The sequence below is a fragment of the Caretta caretta genome, chromosome 16 (genome assembly GCF_965140235.1).
Source record: "Caretta caretta isolate rCarCar2 chromosome 16, rCarCar1.hap1, whole genome shotgun sequence".
Classification (NCBI taxonomy): Eukaryota; Metazoa; Chordata; order Testudines; family Cheloniidae; genus Caretta; species Caretta caretta.
In genome coordinates, this window is record NC_134221.1 from 10,323,427 (window position 1) to 10,341,653 (window position 18,227).

Sequence of the window (18,227 nt, forward strand, 5' to 3'; positions counted from 1 at the left end):
TGCTCACAGAGCTGCCTTGCTCCGCTGGCAAAGGTGCCATGCTCTCTGCTCTTTGGAGGGAAGTATCATTCTTATCGGTCGAGCAAGCTTTGGGGCCAGGGGGAGAAAAATTCACCTTTGGGCAGCGTTTAGATAACTCCTGTTGGTGACGTCCCCTTTCACTGTGTCGTTTTAGGGTAACTGGTAAAAACAACATCTCCGACCAACCCACCCGCCCCTTGCCCGGCAGCCCAAAGCAAAAGGGAGGTGGGTGAGTCTTTCGGCGTGGCCTTTCTTCCATTTGCATGGGGAGTCTCAGCAGGGGATGAAGCAGCGTGAGGCGTGTCCCAGAGACTCAAATGCTAGACATTACCCAGAATGCCGGGTCAATGTAGCCAGGGCAAACGCAGGCAGCTGTTGCACGAGCGCTTGAGAAGGATCCCTGCCTACCGTTCTGTGCGAAGTCTAATGTCGTGGTTCACCAGTCCTTTTGATTGATGAATTGATGGGTCACCTCTGTTAGTTTCCTTTGCAGGCTGGGAACGCAGAAGCTGCCGATATGAATATTGAGGGGCTCATGTGCTCCAAATCGCAGGGCAGATTCACCTTTGTCTTTCTCAGGAAGCTGTGGAAGGTGCTGAGGCTTCTCCTGAGTGTGGGTAAGAGAGCTTGATCTCATGCTGTCTCCTGCCATCCTGTCCCCTGCCCCACTTGTATTTGCATATGGTCACCAGGATCAAAGCCCCACTGTGCCGGGCACTATATAGTGAGAGACAGCCCATGACCTGAAGAGCTTGCACTTCAGGTAGACAGGACCCAATAAGTGAGTGTGGCAAAGGGGTAGAAGGGACAAGGGAGGTTGGAGTTGAGTGACCAGAGAGCAAATGTGAAAAATCGGGGGGGGGGGTAATAGGAGACTATATAAGAAAAAGACCCCAAAATCAGGACTGTCCCTATAAAATAGGGATATCTGGTCACCCTAGGTTGGAGCATGGTAATGGTAACAGGAAATGTGGTTACATAGATCAGCTACATGCAGAGCTAAATAGCTTCAGAAAGTTTGATGTCCGTGAGATTTGTGGAACCACCTCTACTCCTGGCGAAGCAGAACAGGCCTGAGGCTTCTCTGGCTCCCGGCAGCGTGATGGGAATGAATATGTGGAGAATCAGGCCCAAAGATGTCGGACAGGATGGAGAATGGTGCAGCGTGCACCAGCCCTTCGCCACTGTCCGGGCCAAGGGCTGGAGTCTGCAGTCCGTACCCACACTGGGGAACCTTTACTCCCATGAATCCTTTGACTTCAGGGGGACACTTGAGTGGGTTAGTGCTCCCGGGGTGAGTCAGGTCTCCGCCACGTGGCCCTAAAGAGCTGCTAGTCAAGGTTGTGTTTGTGCGGCTCTGCCACAGCCAGCCGTTCTTTTCCAAACCAAGCACCCGATCTTGCGAAGACTTCCTAGCATTTACTACTGCGAGCAATGATGCTTTCCTCAGTGGAACTACTCCCAGCAGTAAGCACTGAACCTGTAATAACCCTTTGCATTACAATCATCGGGTGCCTAGTAACACTGCAGGTCATGGGCAGGACTATGTTTATACTTGGATCTAGGTTATTTGTAGAAAATTGCGTCACTTGAGCTGTATTTGCCTGTGTGGTGCGGAAGAAAAGATTATTTTTTTTTAAAATGTGAAAATCTCCTGTATTATTTCCCACACTTAGCGCAAAACAATCCAGGGGAATGTCACTGTAGTCTCCTCCCAAAATGTTACCTTTGTGCTGTGAAAGAATGTGGATAATTTCAGTCCAAGTTGTAACTTTTTCAAAAATTGTAAGTACCTGAAAACAGCAGCTTAGGCCGTGAAGTAGCCATGGTCTCGGTTCAGTAGACCCCGGTACTCATGAGGAGCTTCCTACAGGTTTAGAGTTAGAACGTGTGTGTGGGGGGGGGTGGACAGTAGGGTGACCAGACAGCAAGGGTGAAAAATCAGCACGGGGTGGGGCTGGCAGGCGCCTATGGAAGACAAAGCCCCAAATATTGTGACTGTCCATATAAAATCGGGACATCTGGTCACCCCAGTGGATGGGTGGGTGGTCCAATGAAATCCACCAGGAAGACCAGTGCTTGTGAACCCCTTCCACAAAGTAAGGGTGTCCTATTTTCACTAGAAAGGCTGTTTTTTTGTCTTGGGGAAATTCATTGCAGCTTTCGGGCTAAAAATGCATCCGTCAGACCTTCAGTTTGAAAGAAATCCTCCGGGTAATTTAATGACCATTGTGTTATTTGACATGGGACATTATGAGAAAAGTCAAATTAAAATCTTTTGTTTTCCAATCAAAATTGGGCTTAACTAATAGGTGTTTTTTAAAAAATCTGAAAATCCATATTCCACTTGACTCATTTGGAGATGATTTACAGCCAGCTTTGTAAAGATTCCTGGAGGAATTTTGCTCAGCAGAAGGCTGGCTGGGTTGTCAAAGATCTAGATGTTTTTACACATAAGATCCGTGAAGGTCATGGGTGAAATCCTGGCCTCGCTGAAATCAATGGCAAAACTCCCATTGACTTATGCCCAAATAAATTTGTTAGTCTCTAAGGTACCACAAGGACTCCTTTTTTGTTTGTTTGTTTGCTGATACAAATTAACATGACTACCACTCTGAAAAGGATTTCATGTGGATGTCATGGTTGTGACACACATGCAGCTTTATCGACCAGTTTTCCCAAAATGGCCTGCAGGTTTTTGTGCCCATCTTTATTTACACACACCAGAGCCTGACTGTCAGGAGCATTGAGCCCATTTCCCTACTGTGCTCATTACTGTGGTAGCTGAGGGCCTCCGTGATGTCCTGCTATCTTCTCAATGAACGTAGAATCATAGAATATCAAGGTTGGAAGGGACCTCAGGAGGTCATCTAGTCCCACCCCCTGCTCAAAGCAGGACCAATCCCCAATTTTTGCCCCAGGTCCCTAAATGGCCCCCTCAAGGATTGAACTCACAACCCTTGGTTTAGCAGGCCAATGCTCAAACCACTGAGCTATCCCTCCACTCTTTCAGAAATCAGCTGTTCTTCTGGAAATCAGGCCCTGGGTGTCTAAAGCTGGGCACCAAACACTCCAAATTAGCCTCGTCAGCCTGGGAACACCTGCACTGGGCCATTTGCTCCTGCTGAGCGGATGTAACAACAGCCCCCGGCGACATCCTCCAGAGATGGCCTTAGTGACTTTGCTACCCACGCTCACAAATGCAACTAACTCTTGGCCACCACGATTGAACAGCATGGCCTGTGGCCATGAAATGTGTTTGCTAGGCCTTTTCCTTGGCATCTATCCCTGTGCTGCTCAGTTCTCCTAGGCCTGGCTTGATGTGGGCAGGGGTGTTCTGCTGGGGAGGACACGTCGCTTGGTAACTTCAGACTCTATGGCAGTGCTGAGCTAACAAGAGAACCGCGGGCTCCAACAGAAGGCGAGAAGCGGCCAGGTCCACTGCAGGTTGATTTCCTATTCTGGGTATGCAGCAAACAGCAGGGGAGCTGGCAGGGTCTGTTACAAACACAAAGGCCAGCTGGCTCGGTGCGGCTTTCCCCATTAGATCTCCCCCGTTCTGGAGCTTACTCTGGAGGCAGAGGTGGAGTATTTGGGGGCTGGCAGGCCCCTGGGAGATGTTGCCAGTCAGTGTCCCGCAATCCCACCTTCCTCAGGTCCCTTTGGGAGCAGTTAGGCCTGAGCCTGGGCCTTTGGGCTCCTGCACCGCCTGTTTCTCATTGAGTGCTCCTACAAAGTGCTTCAGACCCCTGCAGAGACTGCTACCCCTTCAGGGAGCAATGCACCTAGAGGGTATTCTCAGTGAGGCAGGGCAGCCTTCTCACAAGGTGCCATTTATTAGCCAGCTGGAATACAGTATCGGCGCATGCTCAGGTCAACAAGCATGGGCAAGCCAAGCCTATGACAGCGTGTGCGATGTCCCAATGTTCCACGCTCTCCCAGCATCCATCTCGGCTCGCTCGCTCTCTCGCTGGCTCAGCGTCTCTGTCTTTCCAGCAGCAGCCTTTAAAACACCTTGCTCCTCTGTGTCCCGCCGCAGCCACGCTGTGTGAATTCTCTCTGGCTGCCAGGCCTTCAAAGGGAATTTTCGGTGGCTGAAGCTGCCACTGGCTCTGCAGGACCTTCCGTGGCATATGGGTGGATTCCAGCCGGACGTATCTGGTTCCAACCCAGACAGGCCTCTTGCCTTTGTGATATCCAGCTATGCCTCACGCCCCCTTTATACTCAGTAGGTAAACTGAGTCACACGTATTGTCCATAAAAATGTTGCAGGCCATTTCCCCTGCTCCGCCCAGGGCTGGAAAGAGGGTGATGTGAAGTTGTGCCTGTGCCCCTTGCCTTCCGATGGGGCTGAGAACGGCTGAGTTGAGGGGGCCATTACAGCAGTGTCTGTCCCCCTTGATTGGATCCCTCCTGTGGCCGCTCTCCTTCACCTCTTCTGCTCCCCCATCCTTCCTACTTAGAGGGTGTGCCCCCCCCTTCCCTGCTGATGGATGGGAGATAACGGGGAGGCTTGATTTGCTTTCCCCTCCCCAGGGGGTGTGTGAACAAGTGCGGGTTCTTGCACTGATACCTTGAATGGGGGAGATGGTATGAGATGAGGGGAATTCCCCCCCCCCGCCATCCCTGTCCCTACCCCCAACTCTTCAGGGTTGTAACCTCCATATCTCCTTATTTCTGGCCCTGCTTCAGTGCAGTATCAGACACCCCTCACACCTGGGCTGGTGTCCTGCCCTTGGAGGGGGTGGACTGGCTGCTTTCCTCTCAATCTGCAGCTTCATGCATCTCGGAAGCCCAGAGGTATGGGAGCCCAGGGAAGGCAGAGTTATCATTCTGTGTTCATACAGCACCTAGCGCAGTGGAGTCCCCCATCTTGGCTGAGTCCTGGGCACAACTGCAATAAACATACTCAATGACTGGGTTTTACTGCCCATGCAGAGTGGAGAGCCAAGAAGAAAGGCAACGCAAAGGAGACAAGATGTCTAGCGTTCTTTTGGTGTTAAAGGGTCTTTCCTACCCATCTATAGACAGGGGCCAATCCTGTCTGTCTTTCTCCCCCCAAACTCCTACTGTTTTCAGTGGTGCACAAGGAATGTAGGGCTGGGCCCGTGGTTTTCCCTGGCAGGGACACTGGTTTCCAAGGAGGTGGAACATTATTATTTGCATTACCATAGCAACTAGGGGGCCCAGGCATGGACCCGAGCCCCACTGTGCTAGGTGCTGTACAAAGAAAGAACAAAAAAATGATTTTTTTTCTCTGTTCTGCAGTCCTGTGTTTTTAACCCACATTTTGGGGGGCAGGATTGGGGTTCTGGCTGTTTGTGTTCTTTCCAGGTCCCGCTGGTGGATGTGCTGGGGGGGGGGGAATGGCTCACTGTAATAGAAACATGAGAGGTTTGAAGGAGCCTGCTCTCTGCATCCCCTAATCTGTGCAGATACGAGGCCGTTGAAGAGACAATGAGAAAGAGAGAGAGCTGGGCTCAGCGTAAATGAAGCCTTTGCCAACTGTGTCCAGCAAAGGGCATGCTCAGGGTTGCGGATGTAACTCAGGGCTGCTATCTGTAGTGCCCTGTGGTTAGAGTGGGGAGGGGGCTGAGACTCAGCGCTCCGGGGTTCTATTCCTGGCCCTGAAAGGGAGTCTGTGGCTTAAAGCAGTGGGCTGGGAGTCAGGGCTCATGGGTCTTCTTCTTTCTAGTTCTGCTGCTAACTTAGTGAAGGGCTTTGACAAGTCACTTAACCTCTCTGTGCTGCTATGTTGCCATTTTACAGAGGAGGGAATAATACCTACCCTACGGGGGTGCTGCAGGTCGTAATGTTTGCAACGCGCAGCAAGGGCCTGGGGTGGAAATTGCTGTAGAAATACTAGGAATTATTAACAGAAAGTCCCATTCAATCCTGGCCAGTGAGGGACTAGTTCTGATCTAGCCACTCAGGGGCTCCCCTGTTCTGGAACAGTATCTGCAGGTCTTCAGCCCTATGTGGTTGAAACTCACGTCAGTCGGATGTGCGTTTCGGGGGCTAGGCGGCAGGTGAGCCCAGCTGTGGTGCTGCTAGGAGGGAGGGATAGCTCAGGGGTTTGAACATTGGCCTGCTAAACCCAGGGTTGTGAGTTCAATCCTTGAGGAGGCCATTTAGGGATCTAGAGCAAAAAGAAAATAAGGGGAAAAAATTGGGATGATTTAGTTGGGGTTGGTCCTGCTTTGAGCAGGGAGTTGGACTAGATGACCTCCTGAGGTCCCTTCTAACCCTGATATTCTATGAGGCCATTGCTTCCCTGTTTCAGCGTGTCCGTCTTGTGTCCATTTCCTTCAACAGTGCTCAGTGTGCAAGTTTTCCGGTACTGCAGGAGGATGTCACCTGATGTTCCCTTTGAGTAAGTCACCCTGCTTCCCCAGGCCCGATCTGCATGACATTAGGCTCGTAGCGGGGGCTCAGTAGCCAGAAACACACCTCACCTGTAAAGCTCAGACCTTTCTGTCCTGGGACAATGGAGACTGCTTGCTCCCAGTGTGGGGCATGGGGAACCATGGGGAGTTTGGGAGAGCTGTGTTCTGCCTGGTGAGGAGATTATCTGAATTGTGTGGCAGGGAGGATGGGGTGGAAGGAGAGGAAAGGAAGAGAAAAGTAGCAGGGGGGAAAAAGTCACGGAAGGACTCAATTCTAAACCTAAAATCTTCCCATAGTGTGGGATCCCTGGCAGGTCGTGGAGAGGGAGCCGGAGGGGTGTGCTAATGGACAGTTCTGGAGCAGACTCATGGAGGGCTAGAGAGGGGGTGGAGGCAGTCAGAAAGCTGTGAATAAATGAGCCATGTGTCTTTCACAGGAAGGACATCAACATTTGCAGGAAGCGCTTTGCATGGAGAAATCCCATTCTTGGCAGGTTTGTTAGTTGCTTTTGATTTGCCCTGGGGATGTTGGCGAGGGAGGGTTTGACGCTCTGACCAGTGTATGTGGAGGGGCAGGGCAGTCCCGGTGTGTGGGGAATCCAGCAGACTGGAAGGGAGATGTCCACTGTGAGTGCTGATACCGCTGTGAAGTCAGTGAACAAGCTGAGGTGAGACACGCTGAGGAACCTCAAGAGGAAAAGCAGACCTCACTTCCGTCCCAGGGCAGAGCAACTGAAAGATGACGCAGCATTTCCAAGACGTCGGCAGGCCAAGGCAAGGGGAACACGTTGGGGAAGTTGAGTGTGGGAGCTCAGAGGGGATTTCGCCATCGCAGGCCGGGCTGAGACATGGGGTGGAACCAGCCAGGGCTAACAGGGTGGGACGTGGTTCCTTGTCTAGAAGCGCTTGGGGAGAGCACAGAAGCATCCGAGCGCCGTCGGTCTGTGGCTCTCAGCCTTTCCAGACAACTGTACCCCTTTCAGGAGTCTGATTTGTCTTGCGTACCCCCAAGTTTCACCTCATTTAAAAATGACTTGCTGACAAAATCAGACATAAAAAATACAGAAGTATCACAGCTCACTATTGCTGAAAAATTGCTGACTTTCTGATTTTTACCATATAATTATGAAATAAATCAACTGGAATATAAAAACTGCACTTCCATCTCAGTGTGCAGTATCTAGTGCAGTATAAACAAGTCAGCGTCTGTATGACATTTTAGTTTGCACTGACCTCGCTAGTGCTTTTTATGTAGCCTGTTGTAAAACTAGGTGCATATCTAGATGAGCTGACGTACCCCCTGGCAGACCTCTACATACCCCCGGGGGTACACCCACCCCTGGTTGAGAACCACTGCCCTAAATGAGCCTGGACGCTCAGCCCATGTGCCGAGGCTGTGACTGGCATTTTCTCCCCTGGACCCTGCTGCTAACACCCAGGCTCTCTCTTGCTAGGTTTGAGCCTGACTGGAAGCCTTTCCTGACCAGCAGGGAGTTATTCTGGCAGGACAACACTCCTGCCAGGAGACAACTAAACTACCTTCTCCAGTTCCATATGCTTCCCTTTGGACTGAAGAGCTCGGGTACCGGTCTCCCCCCTCCCCAAGCACACCCTTTGCTCGCGGTTAACTCGCGGGACTGTGGGGGCCCACTGGGCATCAGAAAAGCCTCTCCATTACTCAGCCACACGGAGATATGGAAGGTGCGGGTGGTGCTAGGATAGAAATATGCCAGGGCTCATCAGAGCTGGACCGCAGGATTTCCTGGGTAGGTGGTCAGGCTGGAGGAGTGTCGGCTTTGCTCCCTGGATACGACTGTGTGAGGATGAACGTGGGGAATGGCGGAGATGAAGGAAGGAGGAAACTCTTTAATTTCATTCTCCAGCAGGGCCAGTAGGCCCATGAATAGAATTGATGAGTGCTGTACTGTTAAAGCTTCCATTGCAGTCCACGGTCATAGTCCCATCGACCCCCGCAATGGGCTGGTATCGGGGCTCTCAGTTCTGAACCGTCCCAGCGTGTGCCCTGATTATTTGTATGCTGGGACACTTGATGGAAAACCTAGGCAAAATATGATCCCTGCCCTAAAGAGTTTGCCAACTACCTGGTGCAGTGACACAGGGAGTGAAAGCCCTGGGCAGCAGGGGGAATAGGGAGAAGGGAGGGCAAAGGCTACAGCGATAGTTTCCTTGGGGCAAGGGGCTGCGTGTTTGGCCAGGCTCCCCCAGTGCAATGTGTTGTCCATGTCTGTGCCACTGTATAATCATAGAATCATAGAATATCAGGGTTGGAAGGGACCTCAGGAGGTCATCTAGTCCAACCCCCTGCTCAAAGCAGGACCAATCCCCAATTAAATCATCCCAGCCAGGGCTTTGTCAAGCCTGACCTTAAAAACTTCTAAGGAAGGAGATTCTACCACCTCCCTAGGTAACGCATTCCAGTGTTTCACCACCCTCCTAGTGAAAAAGTTTTTCCTAATATCCAACCTAAACCTCCCCCACTGCAACTTGAGACCATTACTCCTTGTCCTGTCCTCTTATACCACTGAGAATAGTCTAGAATCATCCTCTCTGGAACCACCTCTCAGGTAGTTGAAAGCAGCTATCAAATCCCCCCTCATTCTTCTCTTCTGCAGACTAAACAATCCCAGTTCCCTCAGCCTCTCCTCATAAGTCATGTGTTCCAGACCCCTAATCATTTTTGTTGCCCTTCGCTGGACTCTCTCCAATTTATCCACGTCCTTCTTGTAGTGTGGGGCCCAAAACTGGACACAGTACTCCAGATGAGGCCTCACCAATGTCGAATAGAGGGGAACGATCACGTCCCTCGATCTGCTCGCTATGCCCCTACTTATACATCCCAAAATGCCATTGGCCTTCTTGGCAACAAGGGCACACTGCTGACTCATATCCAGCTTCTCGTCCACTGTCACCCCTAGGTCCTTTTCCACAGAACTGCTGCCTAGCCATTCGGTCCCTAGTCTGTAGCTGTGCATTGGGTTCTTCCGTCCTAAGTGCAGGACCCTGCACTTATCCTTATTGAACCTCACCAGATTTCTTTTGGCCCAATCCTCCAATTTGTCTAGGTCCCTCTGTATCCTATCCCTGCCCTCCAGCGTATCTACCACTCCTCCCAGTTTAGTATCATCCACAAATTTGCTGAGAGTGCAATCCACACCATCCTCCAGATCATTTATGAAGATATTGAACAAAACCGGCCCCAGCACTGACCCCTGGGGCACTCCACTTGACACCGGCTGCCAACTAGACATGGAGCCATTGATCACTACCCGTTGAGCCCGACAATCTAGCCAACTTTCTACCCACCTTATAGTGCATTCATCCAGCCCATACTTCTTTAACTTGCTGACAAGAATACTGTGGGAGACTGTGTCAAAAGCTTTGCTAAAGACAAGAAACAATACATCCACTGCTTTCCCTTCATCCACAGAACCAGTAATCTCATCATAGAAGGCGATTAGATTAGTCAGGCATGACCTTCTCTTGGTGAATCCATGCTGACTGTTCCTGATCAATAATTAATAGAGAGGTCTGTTCACATGTGGGGGTGATCACATGTAGGATAATTAATAGAGAGGTCTGACATTCATCTGCTCCAGGGCTTGTCTGTACAGAGACACCGTGCACGGCAAGCTGGGGTGTCAATCTACAGCCCGCTGGGTGCTCAGTGGCTGTATGGACCCTCCTGCCACGCATTCGAGTTCCCTGGTGCGCTTTGGGTACTGCAGTTTGAAACAGCAGCCGATCAGAGCGCAGTGCGGACATTGGAGTGCATGGCAGTGCTGGGTCCACACGGCCACGTAGAGCATGGCAGGCTACTGCGCTGTAGATTTACACCCCAGCTTGCCGCGCCCTGAGTCTCTGGGTAGACATACCCAGGATGTGGAGACTATTCGGCAAATAGGAGGAGCGGATGAAACCAAGGAGTCGTGTCTTCGGGAAGGGATCACTTGGCCCAGGCAGATGATTAAGAACATAAGAACAGCCAAACTGGGTCAGACCAAAGGTCCATCTAGCCCAGTATCCTGTCTTCCGACAGTGGCCGATGCCAGGTGCCCCAGAGGGAATGAACAGAACAGGGAATCATCAAGTGACCCATCCCCTGTCACCCATTCCCAGCTTCTGCCAAAGCGAGGCTAGAGACACCATTCCTGCCCATCCTGGCTAATAGCCATTGATGGACCTATCCTCCGTGAATTCATCTAGTTCTTTTTTGAACCCTGTTATAGTCTTGGCCTTCACAACATCCTCTGGCAAGGAGTTCCACAGGTTGACTGTGCTTTGTGTGAAAAAATACTTCCTTTTGTTTGTTTTAAACCTGCCTGTTCATTTCATTTGGTGACCCCTAGTTCTTTTGATCTTGTGTTTATTGTGTTCTTGTGTCATTGTTTAACCTCTTTCTCCTTTCTGTCCAGTTCTCCATGCGTTCCACACATTACAGCTCCTCCCGCAGCAGGGGATGCCAAAGTCCATTGAGCGGTAGGGGGCTGGCTGGTGGCTGTGTGTCGGTGGGACAATGGTGGGTGTTAGTGGTGGGGAAACCTCAAAAAAGGGTTTAGCAGCTTGGTTTGGCACCATTGTATCTGAGGCTCATTAAAGTTCTCCCATTCTTACCTCCCCTCCAATCCATCCCCTCTGCTGACACCCTGCTCCCTCTCCTCGCCTCCCAAAAGGCCCCTTCTACTCTCCCTGCAGGCCCCTCTAGCTTGCCCTTCTGGTCCGCCTTGGTGCCCAGGGCATCAGAAAGGTCACTAGCCGCTGCCCTCTAATTTCTATTACACCCTGCTCTCTCCTCCTCCCCCATCACCATCTACCTCCTCCCAGGGCGGGGCCGCTCAGAGCACACAGAGGTACGTGCATATGTCTGTGGTGCTCGTCCACTACTGGCTGTGAAGCATGGTCCGTCTGCTGGGCATCCGTTAGCCACTGGATTGCTTCCCTCTTCCACCAGTGCCTTCTGGCCCTTCCAGTACAGACTGTGTTATCATGGCTGCCTCCCCCTCCACCAGCTTAGCCAAGGCCACACGCAAGTTTCTTAGTATGCTGGGGAGACTCCATGCCTTGCTCCTCTCACTGGGGCATGGCCACATCCAGCCGAGCGGAGTGCAGCATCCCTGTGTTGCAGGGCTAACCAGGTAATAGATGGGCTTTGTGGGTTGGACTGGCAGCGCTCCGTACCTTGCCAAGCCCACTCCTGGTATCTGAGCCCAGCAGGAGCAGCTGAATTCTCCTGGGGCCGGGCTGAGTTCCAGGTTTCCTCTGCGCTGCAGTCACATGGCATTGTTCTGGGGAGGCCCATCAGTAGTCCAGACAAGCCCTGGGCGATATTGCTCTAGAGGGGGAGGAACTGGGCCGAACAGGGCCTCACATGCATTCCATTGGCTCCTCTGTCCAGTCTTCGGTGCCGAAGGTGCGTCGTGGTCGGCAACAGTAACTCCATTCGTGGCCGAGGCTTCGGGGCAGTGATTGACTCACACAACATTGTCATCAGGTACTGGATGCTCCCTGGGACCAACACGCAGAGGGGAACCGATGGCTTGATGTACACGTGCTTAGCTCTTTCTGTATAGCCAGCTTGACCCCTGTGTTCAGGGAGCCTCATGACCTTGGCCAAACACACAAGTAGATGCCATGGTTATCAGAATTCACAGCCTCCAAAATTGCAGGCCTTTTCTGTGGGTGCTCTGTGGGTACAGCTACACTGCAATAAAAATCCTGTCTGTACTGCAATTTTTAGCCCCACAGCCCGAGTCCCGCAAGCCTGAGTCAGCTGACCTGGGCCAGCCACCCCTATGCTGTGGGTCTCTTATTGCAGTGTAGATGAATCCTTTGACCTCTTCCATTTGCTCATTCAGTAGAAAGGAGAATGGTCTTGTAGTCAAGGTCTTGCTTTGGGACTCAGGAGATCTGAGTTGAATTTTTGGCAATGCCATCGATTTCCTGAGTGAAAGTCACTTAATTTCTCTGTGCATCCATTCCCCATCTGCAAAACGGGGCTAAAATCATACTGCCTTCTGCCACCCTTTGTCTGCCTTTATGTAGCTTTTTGGATCATGGACCATTTCTTACTATGTGTGCATGCATTGCCTCGCACACTGGAGCTGTGATATCAATTGAGGCCGCGAGGTGTTGTAAATAACAAAGTAGTAAAGTAAAATAAACCCCCACATGTGAAGAAGTCTGGCCCTGGGTTCCATCCGGCAGTGGCACATGACCTGTTCCGTGACAACCTGTGTATCTGGCATGCTCTCAGCACTCTGCCTTTCACCCCTCAGGTTAAACAATGCTCCAGTGAAAGAGCACAAGGAAGACGTTGGTGAGAAAACCAGCATCCGGCTCTTCTTCCCCGAGTCTGCTCTGCCCAACCCTCTGGATAACAATGACAATGAAACGCTGATGGTGCTCGTTGCATTCAAGAGCCTGGATTTTATCTGGGTGAAGGAAATGCTGCTGAAGACAAGGAATAAGGTGAGGCTTCTCAAAGGGCTATCGGGAGGTGCTCGGCCAAGTGGCATGCGATAAGGGTGAGTGAAGAGGTTTCGGGGCTCTCTTGTGCTCTTCCATATCACGAGGTGCACCTAAGCAGCTTGCCATGAGCAGTGGGGTGACCCCAAGCTTCTGGTCCAATCTGGCTCTCAACTCTTCCGTCATTAAATGGGAATACTGTCTACATGGGAACTAATCCTAGAAGGCTGATGGCATTGGGAGCAGGAGAAGGGACCAGACTTCGCCATCCTTACTCAGCAGAAAGTCCGGTTGATTCTAATCCTGTAGCCAACTGTTACTCAGTGTGAACATGGGCAGCAGAGTCTGGACAGCACCAGGGTAGATGCAGGCTGGGATTTCGACAGTCAGGCACCCAATTCTCATTGAAATTCTGTGGCAATTGGATGCCTCACTGTCATTTGCGCCTTTGAAAATCTTCCCCTTAGTTACAAACCACTTGCCCGTTACTTGTTGGTACTGACCTGTCTTGTCAGGTTACTTATGTCTGCTACCTCCATGTGATCTCTCTGTGCTAATTCCTGTAGCCATTGTTATGTATGCGTTTCTTATTTGTACTAATCACCTGCCCTCCTATGCTCTGCTGCTTCCTAATGAGTCAACAGGCTGGGATATTGCAGCTGGATCCAAATCTCTCTCTCTCTCTCTCTCCCCTACAGACTGTACAGGGGTTTTGGCGCCGGCCTCCCAGTGAATGGAAGTGGAATGCCTCTCACCTGCGGATTCTGCACCCTTACGTCACCTATGAAGCAACATACAAATTGCTTCAGCTGGAGAAGAGGGGCAAGGTATGGCCCTGACTGCCTGGCAGGGAGAAAGCTCCAGGATGCTACTTGCCTCCTTTAACTCTGTGCCTTCCTGCTTCACCGCAGTACAGTACTGCCCAAAGCAGAATCACAGAAGGAGATGGAGGGGTGGAGGGGAAAGTCCTCTTTGGTCATCCAATCCATCTGCCTGCCAGAGCCGGGTGCATGCCTTTAGCAGGATTTCTGTTGCCATGGCTGACCTCGCTCTAAATGGGCGATGGGTGTTTCTACCCTATCCACCGGGTCTGTGTCTGGATATTACTGACATTCAGCCTAAATTTCCCTTTCTTAATTTCATCCCACCATTCCTTGCCATGCGAGGCTGAACAATGTCTCCCCAGCTTGGTCAATGCTTAGCCAAGCTGTGTGTATTTGGTTCTTCTCTTTCCCCATCAGATGGACCCATACTGATAATGGGCTTCTAAGGAAGAGAGGAATTTAGGTTTGCATCCCTTAAAGCAGTGAGGTATTCAGGAAAGCTCAAGTCTAATCCTGGCTCTGTTGTCAACTCCTTCTGTAGCATTAGCTTCCCCACTCGTTGGGGGCACCGAGGATTATCTAGTTAATAAGTATAATCATTCTTTGTCTTTTGTCCTGATCCTCAAAGCGCTTTGCAGCCATTAATTAATTCAGCCACCACCACGAATTAGGGAAGCATTGTAATTGGCATTTTCTGAGGGGGAAGCTGAGGCAGGGTGTCTAAATGACTTGCCCAAGGTCAGGCAGTGATTCATAGCCAGGGCTGGGATTGGGACTGGGACCCAAGTCTCCAGATCTCCAAACCCATGTGCTACAACGTATCCTCGCTGAAAGTGCTACTGTCCATGCGGAAAGTGCGAAGTGTGTACTTAGAGACCGGAGGCCGGATGGTATTGTCGGTAGCTACCGGTGAGGTGCTCTGCTCTGGTTCGATGATGATAACAGTCGGCTGCGTGCGTGTTCCCTCTGTGTACTGCCCCAGCTCTGCACAGATAGCTGACACAGCAGACCCCGAGAGAACCCTCAAAGACCACAGACTCTAGTAAGGCACCTGGCCAGATTTATTGTCCAGCGAAGCGCAGTAATAGTTTCATGTAGACTCTACAGGACATACTACGAATATGTGCCCCATGGCAATGGACACAGCTCACTCCACTGCCCCCTAGGGTGGACAAAGATATGCACTCCGGGACCTATTTTTATACCGGACAGATTGCCGGACAGATTACTCATCCCTCCTGACGTACTGAGGTACAGCCCCTTGACTCATTAGGGTGCTGTCTCCCCCTTTGATCATGTTGGTTCAAACAAACAGCTCTGTCCATCATGCTGTCCTTTTGACCCTGTCTTTGGGATGCACTTGCCTGTTCCTTGTTATCTCTGGGAAGTGTCCTTGTATCAGGATGTCCAGGTGCCATCTTGGCACACGTTCGTTCCTCTTATTACTACTTATATCATTAGCGCATGCTTTCTAGGAGCCCTTTTCTTGCCATGTTCTGCAATTAGGGCGTGCCTCTGGCTCACAGCCCAGCTTTGCTTAGCAATGCCTGAAAGTACTTTGGTTCAGGCTTTAGGCCTCAGACCAGGCCTCTGATACAAGGGTTTATATTTCAGGGCCTCTTACTACAGATGTTACGTTGGCTCCGGAGCTGAGCTTTGTAGCTGTTCTGCTTGGTCTCATTTATTTTTCTTTTAATGCAGGTGTTCGTTTGTGAAGGCCAGTGTCGCCTTTAAATGACTGACGCTGGAGTTTTGTAACTTTTAGGCTGGAATTTAATGCACGGGCTCGAATTTAGAACAACCCTAACACGCCAACCAGAGAGAGTACATACTCAGACAAGGCATACCCAGAAGTCCGATAGGGACAGATTGCATGCTTGCTCAGTAGTATGTGCAGACCTGCAGTGCCTGCTGGATTCCTTCCAGAAGCTCATAGATCTCCACTGTGGTTAACATTTGACTTTTCCAAAGGCCCCGTTCTCACTACAGGCCGCTCTGCTCTGCCCAGCGTCACTTTAAAAAGTTGCACCTTGTGGTTTTGTCACAGAAACGGCAAGACCTGTAAACTCCGCCCTTCTGTCTGTCTTGGTATTTTTCTGCCAAGTGGGGCATGGAGGGGGCAGTTGGTCCCAGAGGTAGCCAGGTTGCTTGGGGCTGGTGTGGTAAAAGTTGAGACCAAAATGCATAATGCAATTTGAAAATGTGTCATATCCTTTTATCCAGAAGTATTCCACCACCGGAATCATCGCTTTGAACTTAGCCCTCCATGTCTGCCACGAGGTTAACATCATAGGATTTGGGTACCCTGACAAGCATGACAATACCACACCAGTACACTACTATGACACGGAGCATCTGAGCCAGGGCGTGGTAAGATTATCCTCGTTCTGCTAACCTGTTCCTTGTGATGCCACCCGCTGAGAGAGGCTGGGACTGGAGTAGCTGGCAGCCCCCCACGCTTGGTGCTTCTTCATCATTCCCCACAGCGACTCCTCTTGGGAGAGGCTGGGACTGGAGTAGCTGCTGGGAGCTTTTTGAGAGGACTTCAGGTACAGACTCTGTCCACTCCAGTACAGCATTTGGAATGGCAATATGGGCCCAATCCAGTGCCCATTGAAATCAACGGGAGTCTTGCTATTGATTCTGAGAGCTGGTCTCCCCTCCTGTTGCCTTCACTGTCTTGTTTGTCAGTTCCTCCCTGGTGCCCATCGTCATGCTCAGGCACCGGGGCCTGCAAAGCCACTTTCCTGATCTCATGCAAATCCCCGCTTAAGTCTCACTTTTTCCATGCCACCTGTAAGAAATTAGCCAGCTGAGCCATTCATTTGTTTAAAATACAGAAACCCAATCACCCTTATCCCGCCATGCTGCATAATTGCATGACGGTAGCGCTGTTAACCCTTGCCATTCCTGACCCTTTCCCTTCCCTCCTGTCTTTTTACCCCCTTTTATTAAAGTTATATCATTAATAGCAGTGGCACCTGGAGCCTGTAACTGAGAAGGGGCCCGTCTTGTGTGGGCGCTGTACACACACTACGGGAGACAGTCCCTGCCCAAATCGCTTACAGACAGGGTGGAAAGACTAAGGATGAGAGTGGAAATAGAGAGACAAAGTGACTTGCCCAAGGCTATGCAGTGAGTCACTGGCAGTGCTGGGAATAGAACCCAGGTCACCTGGTCCCCAGTTCAGTGCTTGAAGCATGGCACCATACTGATGTTAGCTTGTAAATTTCCTGGGGTAGGGATCTTTGGTCAGATCCCCTGCTGGTCTCAATTGGAGTCGCTCCATTGACACTGATTTACACCAGCTGTGGGTCCGGCCTGCTTTCTGTCTGTGCTGGGCAACATTCAGCACACAGTTCTGGGTGCTGTAAGAAATGATCCATAACAACAGCACTTCTCTCTGCAGTTTGTGACGCACAACATCAGCGCGGAGCAGGCGTGGCTGCTGAAAATGATGGAGCAGGGGATGATTTCCGACTTGTTGCGCCCTTCCTCCTCGTCCTGGGGCCCCTGAGTGGGGGTGACGCTGCGAGATGTTCCAGGAGCCGTTGCTCCATGCACCAGTGTTGGGCCACGGTTGGCTTTTACTCTTGTTGTTGTTCTGATCTGTATCGGACAGGGCAGGCGTTATCCTGTTCTGTACCTGGTGGGCAGTAAGCCATGGTCCTCCGGCGTTTGACTGCATGGCCTTTGCTCTGATGGCCTGCGACCTTTGCCTCTAATCACTGATCCATGGCTTCCTTGGTGGAGGAGGAAGAGTGCCATATGGTGCTTCCCACACCTTTTGGAAACAGCCCTCCCTGCTTTGCCTGCTGTCACTTGTATTAACCCTTGACTTGAGAGGTTAAGGCCCCGCATTAGGGCATTGAGGGGTGGTCTTAAGCCAGGTCCCTTACAGTTCTCAGCCCCTTTCTCTGGAGCCTCAAGTGAGAAGGAGCTGGTCCCGTTAGCTTGGAGAAGGACTCTGCTGAACCCTCAGAGGATCCGGTATCTCAGGTGATCTTTGAAACGTTGGGGAAAGTTATTGGCAGTGAGACCGTGCTGATGAGTGTTTCTGTTTGGAAATAAAGACAGAACTGGTTCTAAGTGGGCCTGGGAGTGTCTCTGATTGGCACCAGGGTTATAGGGAGGGGTTGTCTGGAGGGGACTAATGTGGATGACGGTACGCAGTGTCACTACAAACTCTTTGCTGCTCCTGGATCTACAGTTACTGCCCCCCTTCTCTGCACACTCTTGATGGCTTTGCTTGCCCCTCCCAACCTGCCATGACTGCATAGCCACCCCTGCCCCATTGCTCACCCTGCCGGAGCTGGGAAGTTGCTGGCCTGTTATGCCAGAATTCCTCCTTCCATCAAATCTGATCTGTAAAACTCCTGTGCACGACTGGCTCAGACACCAAAATCCCCCCCACTTACGGCTTCCTTCCACCCTCTCCTCCAGGCCTCCATCCCCACCGCACACTTTCCCCTGCCTCCTTCCAGTGCTCCCTCACTGCCACGTTCACCTTTCC

The 18,227-nt window shown here is 51.2% G+C and overlaps 1 protein-coding gene across 1 annotated transcript; it reads left to right on the top strand.

Moving 5' to 3' along the window:
- Positions 1–293: 293 nt before the first annotated feature.
- Positions 294–17,754, top strand: LOC125623579 (CMP-N-acetylneuraminate-beta-galactosamide-alpha-2,3-sialyltransferase 4-like). The gene is made up of 10 exons (XM_048823174.2): positions 294–638; positions 6,337–6,394; positions 6,845–6,901; positions 7,862–7,989; positions 10,841–10,904; positions 11,821–11,916; positions 12,701–12,893; positions 13,589–13,717; positions 15,938–16,084; positions 17,124–17,754. Exons 1-10 carry the CDS (start codon positions 539–541, stop codon positions 17,229–17,231), a joined length of 1,080 nt encoding a protein of 359 aa, XP_048679131.1. The 5' UTR covers positions 294–538; the 3' UTR covers positions 17,232–17,754.
- Positions 17,755–18,227: the final 473 nt, after the last annotated feature.